General features: G+C 62.7%; 3 protein-coding genes and 1 pseudogene across 4 annotated transcripts in view; 3 read left to right on the top strand and 1 right to left on the bottom strand.

The window, feature by feature from the left end:
* The window catches only part of LOC112106824 (serrate RNA effector molecule homolog), a 10,449-nt gene extending 10,283 nt beyond the window's left edge, over positions 1-166 (top strand). Inside the window, exon 4 of the mRNA XM_026659802.1 lies at positions 77-166. Coding sequence (XP_026515587.1) covers positions 77-137 — 61 coding nt within the window. The 3' untranslated portion in view covers positions 138-166. The remainder of the gene's footprint in view (positions 1-76) is intronic.
* Positions 11-7,377, top strand: SRRT (serrate, RNA effector molecule). 2 transcript variants are annotated; one of them, XM_024200273.3, is made up of 16 exons: positions 11-474; positions 1,503-1,672; positions 2,030-2,199; positions 2,426-2,527; positions 2,719-2,827; positions 3,365-3,537; positions 3,635-3,696; positions 3,799-3,877; positions 4,161-4,352; positions 4,698-4,868; positions 5,107-5,260; positions 5,589-5,782; positions 5,870-6,026; positions 6,631-6,720; positions 6,909-7,005; positions 7,113-7,377. In XM_024200273.3, exons 2-16 carry the CDS (start codon positions 1,597-1,599, stop codon positions 7,186-7,188), a joined length of 1,902 nt encoding a protein of 633 aa, XP_024056041.2. In that variant the 5' UTR covers positions 11-474; positions 1,503-1,596; the 3' UTR covers positions 7,189-7,377. The 2 variants fall into 2 exon arrangements, with proteins under 2 accessions (XP_024056041.2, XP_024056040.2); XM_024200272.3 differs by lacking the exon at positions 11-474 and having other exon boundaries at positions 1,142-1,672.
* A 678-nt stretch (positions 7,378-8,055) lies between these two features.
* On the bottom strand, positions 8,056-9,063 carry LOC113408044 (acetylgalactosaminyl-O-glycosyl-glycoprotein beta-1,3-N-acetylglucosaminyltransferase-like). Its single transcript, XM_026659800.1, has 2 exons — positions 9,022-9,063; positions 8,056-8,538 (listed from the first exon to the last, which is right to left on the bottom strand). The coding sequence occupies exons 1-2, from the start codon at positions 9,061-9,063 to the stop codon at positions 8,056-8,058; spliced, it is 525 nt and encodes a 174-aa protein (XP_026515585.1).
* Positions 9,062-11,742, top strand: LOC112106826 (annotated as a pseudogene).
* Positions 11,743-12,751: the final 1,009 nt, after the last annotated feature.

Raw genomic sequence — 12,751 nt, 5'->3', positions numbered from 1 at the left:
TTTTTTTTTTTTTTTTTTTTTTTGGGTGTGTGTGGCTGATAACTGTTAACTGACCCTTTTCTCCCCTCCTCCCAAGTGCCAGAATCAAGAGAATTCAAAATCAGAAGTCACTTTTGCCGTCAGCCTGGAGAATCTAAATCTCTTGATTTTTTTTGGTTTTTTCTTCCGGCTTCTCTCTCTCGCCCGTGATTTTTTTCTTTTTTTTAGCTAGATAGCCAGGGCCGAGCACTGAGCACAATGCAGTGCCTAGCTGAATGTACAATGGTCAGGAATCAGATAGCCAGAGCCGCGGAAAAAAACCACAAACCCACCCGAGCCGGGATTTTTTTGTTTTGTTTTCGGTTAACTAAACCGCCCGGCGAGAGAGAGCGAGTGCCCGCCACTCCGTAGCCAAAACAAAGCGCCCAGTGGTTAAAAACCCACCGAAGGAATCTCTCAGGCTCCCATCGGAAAAAGCTGGAGTTGATCCTGAGTGTATGTATGACACACGTTCTGTCTTATTCGATCGGACCTCAACTCTTTTAAAAAAAAGACAAAAAACAAATACAGTACGAGAAAACAATCGGCTCCCCCGAGGTGGGAATGGGGGGTCTTGATTCCCCCCTGCCCTTTGAAAACCAGCTCGAAAACAAGCCAACCCTTAAATTCCGGCCCTGAATCTTGGTTTCTTTCAAGGAATTTAGGCGTCTTGATTCCCATGGAGACCCAGGGGAGTTAGGCACCTAAATAGCGGTAAAACTCTGGTGTTACGGTTGGCCTTAGAGCTTCCCCCCACCCCCCCGACCAAGATCTGAGCCCCCGGTTTGGACCGGACACTGAATCTACAGGTGGGAAGTGTTAGGGACCAGCCAGGGGTCACCTAGATTCGCTGGCCCAAAGACCATGTCCTCCAGCTAGCCAAAGGCTAGGGGAAGCAATTGGCGTGAGATTAGCAGTGGAGCGAAGAACAGGTTCCGGGTCCAAGGGCTTCCGGCGGGGATCTGGCCTCCCGTTCTGCCCCGCAGAGCGATGGGTAATCGATCCCAACTGGGATCCGGTATTGTTGACACAAAGAGCTCCCTGTCTAAACAGCAGGGGGGAGAACCCAGGAGTCCCAGCTCCCCTCCCAGAGCTGGGGAGCGAACCCAGACCTCCGACCCCTCCCCCCCCCCCCCCCCCCCGACCCGACCCGCTCTCGGCTTGATTGCAGTCCGAGCGAGGAACCAATTTGAACGTCATCCGCCAGGCACTTGGCCATCAAACGTGCCCGGGAGCAAACTTAGAGCGTAGCTACAAAAAAACCCTGATGTGGCGAAATCTCATTTTTTCCTCACCAGTGTCCGGCGCGAATCGTCAATAAATAAGATCCGGGGCGGGGGCTTGTCCCTGCTTCCCCCCTGTCCTCCCACCCCGAATTTTTTCCAATGCAACCTGCATGTGCAGCTCCTTTAGAGGCGTCTTCTCTCCACTGCGCCCCGTTCTGATCTTTCCTCATCTGCCTTTTCCCCCCGCCCTTCCCGAAGGTTTCGCTCCAAGTACCACCCGGACGAAGCGGGGAAGAGGAAGCAGGAGGCCCACGGCGCCCTGCAGAACCGGCTCAGCGTCTTCCTCTACCTCATGGACAACGGCTGGTTTGAGAGCTTGCAGCTGGATATCGACAAGGCCAACGCGATCATCAAGATGCTGGACGCCGGTAAGGGGGGCCTGGAATGGGCGGGCTTTGGTTCCGAAGATATCGGGGGGGGGGGGGAAGCCCCGAAACCCACGTTGTTCGGATCCAAAGACCCCATCCGTCTAGGGATCCAAAACGCCCGACCGTGGAGTCCGAAGACAGGCGCCTCTACCGCTGGAGCTGAAGGGAGATCCTCCCCTGGCGACAGCAGTAGTAGCTCTTTTATCCACCGTTTCTTTTCTCTTATTGGGAAGCAACTTGGCTGTGGCGGGCCGGGGGGCGGTCCCGGCCGTGGTGGGCAGGGGGTCCCCTCTGAGCCGCGCCGACGACCCCAGACTGACCCACACCAATTTTTTTTTTCTTCTTTTTCTTCTCCAGCCGTTATCAAGATGGAGGGAGGCACGGAGAACGACTTGAAGATCCTGGATCAGGAGGAAGAGGAGGAGAGGCAGGACAAGGCTGAGCCGGGGAAGAAGGACGAGGCCCGGCTGTCCGACGCCGACCGCAAGGGCTCGGACAAAGAGGACAAGAAGGAGGAAGGCAAAAAGGTCAGGGGAGCCGACGCATCCCGGCTCTGCCCGTGCCTCAGTTTCCCCGCCGGGCCCGCTCGCCCAGGCGCTGGGGTGATGGGTGCTATCCAAAGGAGCCGGGTAGAGAGCCGTTATCCTGTCACCTTGGGGGGGGGGGCGGGGAGGCAGGTGAGGTCCCTTGGGGCGGAGGGCCGGCTTGTTGGGGACGTGCAGAGTCTCTGACGGGTGCCCCCCGCTCCCCCAGGCTGACGGCGACGAGCCGGTGGAGGAGAAAGCCAAGAAGTCCTCCGAGGAGGAAGAGGAGAAGCCGAAGAAGGAGGAAGAAGCAGAGAAAGAGGCCAAAAAGGTGGGTCCTAAGCCCCACCCCATCCCGGTCCCCTTTGCTCCTCCCCCTCTTGACTGGCCCCGCCCATTTATCCTCAGTCCCGTGCCCTTCATGCCAGTCCCTGCCTCCCCTGTGCGCCCCCCTTTTTGCAGGCCCCGCTCCCCTTCTGCAGGCTCCGCCCCTTTCCTGCTCACCGGGCCTTCTCCTTTCAGGCCAGCAAGAAGCGCAAGCGGAAGCGCAGCGGGGACGACAGCTACGACGAGGGGAGCGTCTCCGAGTCCGAGACAGAGTCCGAGAGCGGCCGTGCCGAGGACAAGGAGGGTGAGAGACACGGGCCTGTCCCCTCTAGGGGGCGCTGGCTCCTCCCTGGGGCGGGGACTGGCTGGCTCAGGGGGGCGGGGAATGGGGCAGGGGCCTGTCCCCTCTAGGGGGCGCCGGCTCCTCCTCAGGGCGGGGACTGGCTAGCTCGGGGGGCGGGGAATAGGGGGCGCCGACTCCCATCCGGCCCCAGGGCGGTGACTGGCTGGCTCAGGGGGGCTGGGAACGGGATATGGGGCAGGGCCTGGCTGGCTCGGGGGGGTGGGGGAATGGGATATGGGGCGGGGACTGGCTCGCTCAGGGAGGCGGGGATTGGGATGTGGGGCGGGGACTGGCTCACTCAGGGAGGCGGGGATCGGGATGTGGGGTAGGGGCTGGCTGGCTCAGGGGGGCAGAGAACGGGATATGGGGCAGGGACTGGCTAGCTCGGGGGGGGGGAGAACGGGATATGAGGCAGGGGCGGGGGGGGGGGGGGGGGGGGGGGGGGGCAGGGAACGGGACACAGGCCGGCCCCCCCTAACTCTGTGGCGCGGGGTGCAGAGGAGAAGCCCAAGGAGGAGAAGAAGGCGAAGGAGGAAGAGGACGAGGCGGCGGCGACGACGAAGGCCAAGGAGAAGGACGGCTTGGAGTGCAAACCCCGCCCCCTCCACAAGACTTGCTCCCTGTTCATGCGCAACATTGCCCCCAACATCTCCCAGGCCGAGATCGTGGCGGTGAGCGGGGGGGGCTGATATTCTGGGGGGGCGGCGGCGGGGAGAGCATAGATCCAGTCCCCTTCCTAACACCCCCCCGATCTCTCTGTCCCCCCAGCTCTGCAAGCGGTATCCCGGCTTCATGCGCGTGGCCCTGTCCGACCCCCAGCCCGAGAGGAGGTAAGTGGCATCCGCCGGGGGGGGCGGGGCGAAACCAGGCAGAGGCGGGCACTGCGGGGGGGTCCCGTGTTCCCGGGTGCTAACGCCGGGCGTGTGCGTCAGGTTTTTCCGCAGGGGCTGGGTGACTTTCAACCGGAGCGTGAACATCAAGGAGATCTGCTGGAGCCTGCAGAACATCCGTGTAAGGCTGCGGCGCGGGGGGGCAGGTGGGGGGTGTTGGAAGCTGCGCCCCTGAGTGGAGATTTGGGGGGTGCATCTCCATGCCGGGCAAGGGGTCCCTGGGTAACCGGCCGCCCCGCCCCAGAGGTGGCTGCCTCTCAGCGCTGGGCGAGGGGTTCCTGTGTAACCAGCCGCCCCAGAGGTGGCTGCCTCTCAGCGCCGGGCGAGGGGTCCCTGGATAACCGGCTGCCCCGCCCCAGAGGTGGCCGCATCTCAGCTCAGTCTCCCCCCCCCCCCCCCCCCAGCTGCGGGAGTGCGAGCTGAGCCCCGGCGTGAACCGCGACCTGACCCGCCGCGTCCGCAACATCAACGGCATCACGCAGCACAAGCAGATCGTCCGCAACGACATCAAGCTGGCGGCCAAACTCATCCACACCCTGGACGACCGCACCCAGCTGTGGGGGGCGGGGGAGCCCCGTGAGGCCCCCCAGGTCTCGGTCAGTATCCGGGGGGGGGGGTCACGCCTCTGCCCCACGGCTTCCCACCAGCCTTCCCCCTCACACCGCGGCATCCCATGAAGATCCTGCAAAGGATTCTGGGGGCGTGATCTACGGCCATGGGGACTGTCTATCCCCCCTCCCCCGCCGCCTTCCCGGATGGCCCCACAGGCTTCTGGGAGGTGGCTGAAGAGGGAGCCCCACCCCAAAGGTTTCTGGGAGGTGGCTAAACAGGGAGCTCCGCCCCACAGGCTTCTGGGAGGCGGCTAAAGAGGGAGCCGTGCCCCATGAGCTCCTGGGAGGTCCCCCCTTTGCTCACCTGTCCCGTGTCCCCCCGCCCCCCAGAGCCTGCCCTCCCAGAACCCCATCCTGAAGAACATCACGGACTACCTGATCGAGGAGGTGAGTGCCGAGGAGGAGGAGCTGCTGGGCAAGACGGGGGAGGCGGCCGACGAGCCCCCCAAGGAGGGGAACCCGGCCGAGATCAACGTGGAGAGGGACGAGAAGCTCATCAAGGTGAGGGGGGTGGGGAATGGGGCAGGGGCCTGTCCCCTCTGGGGGGCGCCGGCTCCCACCTGGCCCCAGGGCGGGGACTGGCTGGCTCAGGGGGGCGGGGGCCTGTCCCCTCCATGGGGCGCTGGCTCCCACCTGGCCCCAGGGCGGGGACTGGCTGGCTCAGGGGGGCAGGGGCCTGTCCCCTCCATGGGGCGCGGGCCCTGCTCCGCACCTGACCCCCCCTCCCCGGTGCCCCCAGGTGCTGGACAAGCTGCTGCTCTACCTGCGGATCGTGCACTCGGTGGATTATTACAACACCTCGGAGTATCTCAATGAGGACGAGATGCCGAACCGCTGCGGGATCATCCACGTGCGCGGGCCCATGCCCCCCAACCGTGTCAGCCACGGGGAAGGTACCGCCAGACGCCTGGGTTCCCCCCAACTGGGGAGGGGAGTGGGGGCTGCTGGGTCAGAGCAGCAGGGGCTGGGAGCCCAGACTCCTGGGTTCTCTCCCCAGCTCTGAGAGGGGAGTGGGGGCTGGTGGGTTAGAGCAGGGGGACTGGGAGCCAGGACTCCTGGGTTCTCTCCCCAGCTCTGGGAGGGGAGTGGAGGCTGGTGGGTTAGAGCAGGAGGGGCTGGGAGCCAGGACTCCTGGGTTCCCCCTGGCTCTGGGAGGGCAGCGGGGGCTAGCGGTTCGAGCCGGGGGGGCCGGCGCTCAGGACTCCTGGGTCCCCTCTGCAGTGGCCGAGTGGCAGAAGACTTTCGAGGAGAAGCTGGCCCCGCTCTCCACCGTGCGGGAGTCGCTGTCGGACGAGGAGGCCCAGAAGATGGGCAAGAAGGACCCCGAGCAGGAGGTGGAGAAGTTCGTCACGGCCAACACCCAGGAGCTGGGCAAGGACAAGTGGCTGTGCCCGCTCAGCGGCAAGAAATTCAAGGTGTGTGTGCGGGAACCGGGGGGGGTGAGGGACTCCCCCTTCCTCGGTTTCCCCAACTCACCCCTGTCTCCGCCCCCTCCCCGGCAGGGCCCCGAGTTCGTGCGCAAACACATCTTCAACAAGCACGCCGAGAAGATCGAGGAGGTGAAGAAGGAGGTGTCATTCTTCAACAGCTTCCTCATGGACGCCAAGCGCCCGGCGCTGCCCGAGATTAAACCCAACCAGCCCCCCGGACCCGGGCAGGGTACGCGGCGCCCCCCCGGGAGATGGTGGGTGGGGGGGTGTTGTGCCCCTGGGGTTCGGGGCCCATCTGCCCTTCTGGGTCTCACACGGGAACCCTGGTCTTCGCTGTATGGGGGAGTGAAAGCAAGGGGGCTGGGAGCCAGGACTCCTGGGTTCTCTCCCCGGCTCTGGGAGGGGAGTGGGGACTGGTGGGTAGAGCAGGGGGGCTGGGAGCCAGGACTCCTGGGTTCTCTCCCCGGCTCTGGGAGGGGAGTGGGGGCTGGTGGGTTAGAGCAGGGGGGGCTGGGAGCCAGGACTCCTGGGTTCTCTCCCCGGCTCCAGCAGGGGAGTGGGGGCTGGTGGTTAGAGCAGGGGAAGCCAGGGCTCCTGGGTTCTCTCCCCAGCTCTGGGAGGGGAGTGGGGCTGGTGGGTTAGAGCAGAGGGGGCTGGGAGCCCGGATGCCTGGGTTCTCTCCCCGGCTCTGGGAGGGGAGTGGGGCTGGTGGGTTAGAGCAGGGGGTCTGGGAGCCAGGATGCCTGGGTTCTCTCCCCAGCTCTGGGAGGGGAGCGGGGGCTGGGACCCCAGTGTCTTACATCTCTGCCCTTCCTTTCTTCCCCTCCTTCCAGGTCTCACCCCTGGGCTGCCCTACCCACACCAGACACCCCAGGGGCTGATGCCGTACGGACAGCCCCGCCCGCCTATTATGGGATACGGTGGTAAGTTGGGATGCGGAGTTCAGTAGGGGATGCCCCTTCCTGCTGGGAGCGGGGTGGGGATTGAGTGTTGGGCAAGGGGTTCCCCACCCCAGAAGTGGCCGCATCTCAGCGCCGGGCGAGGGGTCCCTGGGTAAGAAGATTGTGCTGAGTTTTCTCTGCTGACACATGTCCGTCTGTCCCTCCCACAGGCGGCCCCCCCTACCCTCACGCCCCCTACGCCGCCGGCCGTGGTAATTATGACACCTTCCGGGGGCAGGGCGGCTACCTCAACAAACCGCGCAACAGGTAGGTGGGGACCGGTGAACCCATCGGAGAGCGGCGTGTGGGGGGGGTGGATATGGGGCAGAACGGGCCCGTGGCTCTCACCCACTCCGTCTCTTCCCCCCCCCCAGGATGGTCCGGGGTGACCCCCGCGCGATCGTCGAGTACAGAGACCTGGACGCCCCCGAAGACGTGGATTTCTTCTGAGTGAGACGGCCCCACCCCTTGTTTTAAGCCCCGCCCTGTTCCCCACAAACTGCCCCTCTCACTCCCCCACCCCCCCGGGTTTTTTATACGAGTCTCCGCCACCGAATTCCCCACCTCACCCCCACCGCCGACTGTTTGTACATTTCACCTTGTCGGTCCCAACTCGATTTCAATAAATACCTGGATGTAACCGCCAGCTGGATAGCATGTGTCGCTTAGCAACGGGGTCAGGGGCGGGGGGGGGGGGAGGTAGCTTTGTTCTGTATGAAGGGGGTGGATTTTATGCCTCAAATTCCTTATCTGCCCTGACACTTCAAATCAGCCATCATTAGGGACTAGAGTGAACAGTGCCATGTTTCTACCTTGACTCCGCTTCCCTTTGCCACAGCTGCGCAGCATTTGGGGGCTTTGCAATGGAGCCCTCCTCGGCTCCCCACCTCCCCGTTTCCAGTAGGCAGCGCCACCTACTGGCATTGCCTTTGCGCACCGAGGCACAGAGCTCTAGTCACGCTGACCACACACACACGGATGAGTCTGTTAGTTTGGGAGTGTTAACTCTGAAACCTAATGATGGCTGCTGTTAAAATCTTTCTTGACAGCAGTGGGGTGACCCAGGGGAGTGGGGGATACGGGGGCCCTGTGCTTAATTCCCAGAATTATGAGACACCCCCCCCCCCCAGCAAACTCTGAACCCCGACAATAACTAGTCAAAAGTAGGGCACAAGTAATCAAATTTAATCCAGATAGTTGGCAAAAGCCTCCGTGCCCCATTCCCCGCCCCCCTGAGCCAGCCAGTCCCTGCCCTGGGGCCGGATGGGAGCCGGTGCCCCCTAGAGGGGACAGGCCCCTGCCCCATTCCCTGCACCCCTAAGAGGGGAGAGGCCCCGTCACGTTGCACCGTCGCTCCTTGTACAACCCCCTCCTCACCACCTCCACCCTGCCCAGCGACACCCCGTGCACCACGAAGGCCTCCGCGTACAGACACAGCTCGTCCCGCACGCCGTACACCCGGAATCTGTTGTCGTGCCGGTACCGCAGCCCGGCGGCCAGCACCAGGAAGCCGAAGTAGACGTCGTCCAGCGGGAAGACGGGGATGTGCTCAGAGGTCGTGACCAGGGCCGGGACACTGGCCCTGGGCATGAGGAACCCGCCCCCGGAGGGGAAGTCGGGGTACGTGTCCTGGGGGAACAGGGTGGAGGAGACACGATATTTCGTGCTTCTCATCACGGCCGAATGGTTGCGAATGTAGCCGTGGATGACGTGGGAGGCGTTGGGCGTCTGGCTCAGGTAGGCCACTATAGCAGGGGGGTTCACAAACTCCTCGTCGTCCCCTGGAGCAGGGAAAATACGCTGAGGACAGTGCAGATGGCTCAGAACCCAGGAATCCTGGCTCCCAGGGCGCCGCCCCCCCCCACTCTAACCACCAGAGCCGGGGAGAGAACCCAGGTGTCCTGCGGTTCCTTCAAAGACAGTAACTCCGATCAATGTGCCCGACATTTCGCCCTGTTACATGAGGCTCCGGGGTTGGGGCTCCGGCGTCCCCTGGCAAACGCACGCGGGAAAAGGTTGAAAAAACGGTTTTCAGTGAACTTCTGGCAAGCGACGGAGACGCCGTATCTGGACAGGGTCTGGTCCGGCGTTGATTTTCCCCTGCGCCCCAACACCCCAAAGCGGGGGTCATGTCACTGCTTCCCTCCCGGCCAAGTGCAGAAGAAATCAGTGGGAACACAACCCCTCCGGTTGGGGAGAGATTGATCCAAGCGACCGTGCTCTTGTCTGAACCCACAATGGATGAGATTCAAACAGTGGGGCCAGAACGTCCAAAATCCTTACCTCGAGTCTGAGACGGTATCGAGTAATAAGCGGCCAATCCATGACGCCTGGTCTGTTCCCCGTCAGGGTGCCTGGGGTCGGGAAAAAGTCCCCACACAATATCGTTGCAATTCACTTGATCGAAATGGAGGTGACACGCACACCTCTCGAGTCCGGGACAACGGCCGCTGGCTCCCTTCAGTGACCGGACATTAGAGACATCCTGCGGGCAGATGTGGCCGGCCCGTCTCCAAAAAGATAGATTGGGATTGCGAAAGGCACAGAAAAGGGCAACAAAACTGATTCGGGGTCTGGAACGGCTGTCGTGTGAGGAGAGATTAATCAGACTGGGACTTTTCAGCTTGGAAAAGAAACGACTAAGGAGGGATGGGATAGAGATCTATAAAATCATGACGGGTGTGGAGAAAGTAAATAAGGACCCGGGCGGGGTCCTGGGGGAGCCAGAGGGCCCTGCCCCCCAACTCCGCAGTCAGACATGACTCTCAGCCAGCCGGGAGAACAAAAGGTTTATTAGTCGACAGGATCACGGCGTAGGGCAGAGCTCGTTAGTACAGAAATCAGTGACTTTCAGCCAAGCCCATCTTGGGGAGTCCTGGCCCAGACGCCCCGGATTCCCCCTTCTTCCAGTCCCCCCACGCAGACTGCCAGCCTCTAGCCACCCCACCTCTGACACCCCTCTTCGCTCCTCTTCCTTGTCTCGCTTCTGGGCAAAAGGTGTCACCTGGTCGCACCCCCCTCCTGTGTCTCAGGTTACACCAGTGCAAACAGCTGGGCAGCCTCACCTGACCCAGGGCCTCAGCAAAATCACACCCCCAATTCCCACCCCCGAAGTGTTGGTGCAGCACACAGGGAAACTGAGGCACACCCTGTATTCGTCTAGGACAGTCAGACTCACAAGCAACATAAGATGAATAAAACCCGACTGCGTCACAGGCGGGGCCGGGGAGGGGGAGTTTGGGGTGCAGACAGGCTGCCCCCGGCTGGGGCCAGAGAGGAGGACCCCCCCAGTCCTCTGCCCCCCAGCAGCAGTGAGCTGCAGGGGAGGGGCCCCTCCTTCCCCCCCTGGGCAGCACACGTGGCCTCCTCCCCTGCTGTGCCCCTCACCGTAGCCTCTTGCCGTTCACATTGGCGTCTGCTGCGCATCGCTCAAGGTTCGTCTGGGTGGGTTTGGCTAACGTGGCCGACCTGGTGGGTGAGAGCAGGGGGGCTGGGAGCCAGGACTCCTGGGTTCTCTCCCCGGCTCTGGGAAGGGATTGGGGGCTGGTGGGGTTAGAGCAAGGGGGGCTGGGAGCCAGGACTCCTGGGTTCTCTCCCCGGCTCTGGGAGGCAAGTGGGGGCTAGTGGGTGAGAGCAGGGGGCCTGGGAGCCAGGACTCCTGGGTCCTACATTCAGTCTTGATCTGCCCATAAATGGTGTGAACTTGTTTCTTTATCACACCACAGCCTGTTTTGTGTCTGCATTTCTTTCCCTTGGGTGCCCGGATGCTGCTGCTGATGATTATGATCGGGGGGGGGGGGGGGGGGGGGGGTTGGGCTCTTTCACACCGTGAGGATCCAATTGAGGCAGACCCCGCAGGCCGGCCCAGGCCCCGGCCCTGTGGAGCTGAGCGACGGGACCATCACCTTCCGCTTGGATTACGCCGCCTTCCGGGCTGAGTTCCCCCAGCTGCAGAGCTACCGGTGCCGGGAGCTGATCCCAGGGGACGGGGTTTGCACCGGGCCCCCGGGGCCGCCCCTGCTGCTCCTGGCCGTGAAATCCCACCCAGCGTCCAGCGCCAGACGGGCCACTGCCCGCCGCACGTGGGCCCGGCCCAGGGTCCTGAGGGGCTACCAGGTCCGACCCATCTTCCTCATGGGGGTATCCCCCGACCCCCGGGACCTGGCCCTGCTGGGCCGGGGGAGCGGGGAGTTTGGGGACGTGGTGCTGTGGGATTTCAGCGAGAGCCACCCCAATCTGTCGCTCAAGGAGCGCTGCTTCCTGCGCTGGGTGGGGGCGCACTGCAGGCAGGCGGATTTCATCTTCAAAGGTGAGCCCGGACGCCTGGGTCCTCCCCCCAGCTCTGGGAGGGGAGTGGGGGCTGGTGGGTTGGAGCAGGGGGGCTGGGAGCCAGGACTCCTGGGGTCTCTCCCCGGCTCTGGGAGGGAAGCGGGGGCTGGTGGGTTAGAGCAGGGGGGGCTGGGAGCCAGGACTCCCGGGTTCTCTCCCGGGCTCTGGCGAGGACATCCAGCCCCCAGCTGCACCCTCCTCAGCATCTTTTCCCTCCTCCAGGGGACGACGAGGTGTTTGTTGAACCCCCCCGCTATGGTGGGCTACCTGGGCCTAACCCTAACGCCTCCCACGTCATCCACGGCAACATGCAGGGCCAAGCAGTCGTGTTCAAAGTGGGTAAATATCACGTCTCCTCTGCCCTGTTCCCCCAGGACACGTACCCTGATTTCCCCTCCGGGGGCGGGTTCATCATGCCCAGGGCCAGCGTTCCGGCCCTGGCCTCGGTCTCCGAGCGCATCCCCGTCTTCCCGCTGGACGACGTCTACTTCGGCTTCCTGGTGCTGGCCGCTGGGCTGTGGTACCGGCACGACGACCAATTCCAGGTGTACGGCATGAAGGACGAGCTGTGTCTGTATGGGGAGGCCATGTTGGTGCACAGGGTGTCGCTGGACAGGGTGGAGGGGGTTGTACGAGGAGCGACGGTGCAAAGTGATGTGGCCCCACCCCTCTTAGAGATGCAGGGAATGGGACACGGGGCCTGTCCCCTCTAGGGGGCACCGGCTCCCATCCGGCCCCAGGACGAGGACTGGCTGGCTCAGGGGGGCGGGGAATGGGGATTGGGGCCTTTCCCCTCTAGGGGGCACCAGCCACAGGGGACTGGCTGGGTGAGTGTGATGCTCTATACCACGGGGGAACCCCCAGCACCCTCATTTTCATCCTTATCTTAGAATATCAGGGTTGGAAGGGACCTCAGGAGGTATCTAGTCCAACCGCCTGCTCAAAGCAGGATCAATCCCCAACTAAATCATCCCAGCCAGGGCTCTGTCAAGCCGGGCGTTAAACACCTCCAAGTAAGGAGATTCCACCACCTCCCTAGGTAACCATTCCAGTGCTTCACCACCCTCCTAGTGAAATAGTGTTTCCTAATATCCAACCTAGACCTCCCGCACTGCAACTTGAGACCATTGCTCCTTGTTCTGTCATCTGCCGCCGCCGAGAACAGCCGAGCTCCATCCTCTTTGGAACCCCCCTTCAGGTAGTTGAAAGCTTCTATCGAATCCCTCCTCACTCTTCTCTTCTGCAGACTAAATAACCCCAGTTCCCTTGTGACAGATTACAGGATCTTTTTTGGGGAGGAGATGACGGGGCACACCAAGGGTCTACATTTTAAAGCATTCTTGATAAAATAGTCGACTCACAGCGGAGAGTGCTGGGAATGCTCCCATGTCGCTCAGGGGAAGAAGGAAAGCGGTAGTGCCCCCGGGCCCTACCCCACGTTCATACTCACACACGCACGACCCAGACCGGCCAAGTCTGGGAGTAGCGTCAGGAGAAGAGCGGACGGGAGCGTTGTCCTGGGCCCAGGTCGTCCAGCTCTGCTGTTGCTCTCCAAATTGCTCCAGCGCTCAGGAGGCTTTTCAGTCCTCGGGGGGGGGGTGCTCCGTTCGGGGACCTGTGCTCCGGGTGCCCCCTGTGCCAGTCCAAACCAGCTTTCTGTGGCCTCTTCAACGTTCCCGAAACA

The sequence above is a fragment of the Terrapene carolina genome, unplaced genomic scaffold (assembly GCF_002925995.2).
Source record: "Terrapene carolina triunguis isolate 2854851 unplaced genomic scaffold, T_m_triunguis-2.0 Scaffold692, whole genome shotgun sequence".
Classification (NCBI taxonomy): domain Eukaryota; kingdom Metazoa; phylum Chordata; order Testudines; family Emydidae; genus Terrapene; species Terrapene triunguis.
This window is presented reverse-complemented; position numbering and strand designations above follow the sequence as displayed.

Bases quoted from the DNA above. Each gene is read 5' to 3' on its own strand.
- LOC113408044 (XM_026659800.1), bottom strand. From the start codon at position 9,063: ATGGATTGGCCGCTTATTACTCGATACCGTCTCAGACTCGAG. The intron at 8,539-9,021 runs GTAAGGATTTTG...CACTGTCCTCAG, and splicing joins GATACCGTCTCAGACTCGAG to CGTATTTTCCCTGCTCCAGG.
- SRRT (XM_024200273.3), top strand. From the start codon at position 1,597: ATGGACAACGGCTGGTTTGAGAGCTTGCAGCTGGATATCGACAAGGCC. The intron at 2,528-2,718 runs GTGGGTCCTAAG...TTCTCCTTTCAG, and splicing joins CAGAGAAAGAGGCCAAAAAG to GCCAGCAAGAAGCGCAAGCG. The intron at 5,261-5,588 runs GTACCGCCAGAC...TCCCCTCTGCAG, and splicing joins CCGTGTCAGCCACGGGGAAG to TGGCCGAGTGGCAGAAGACT.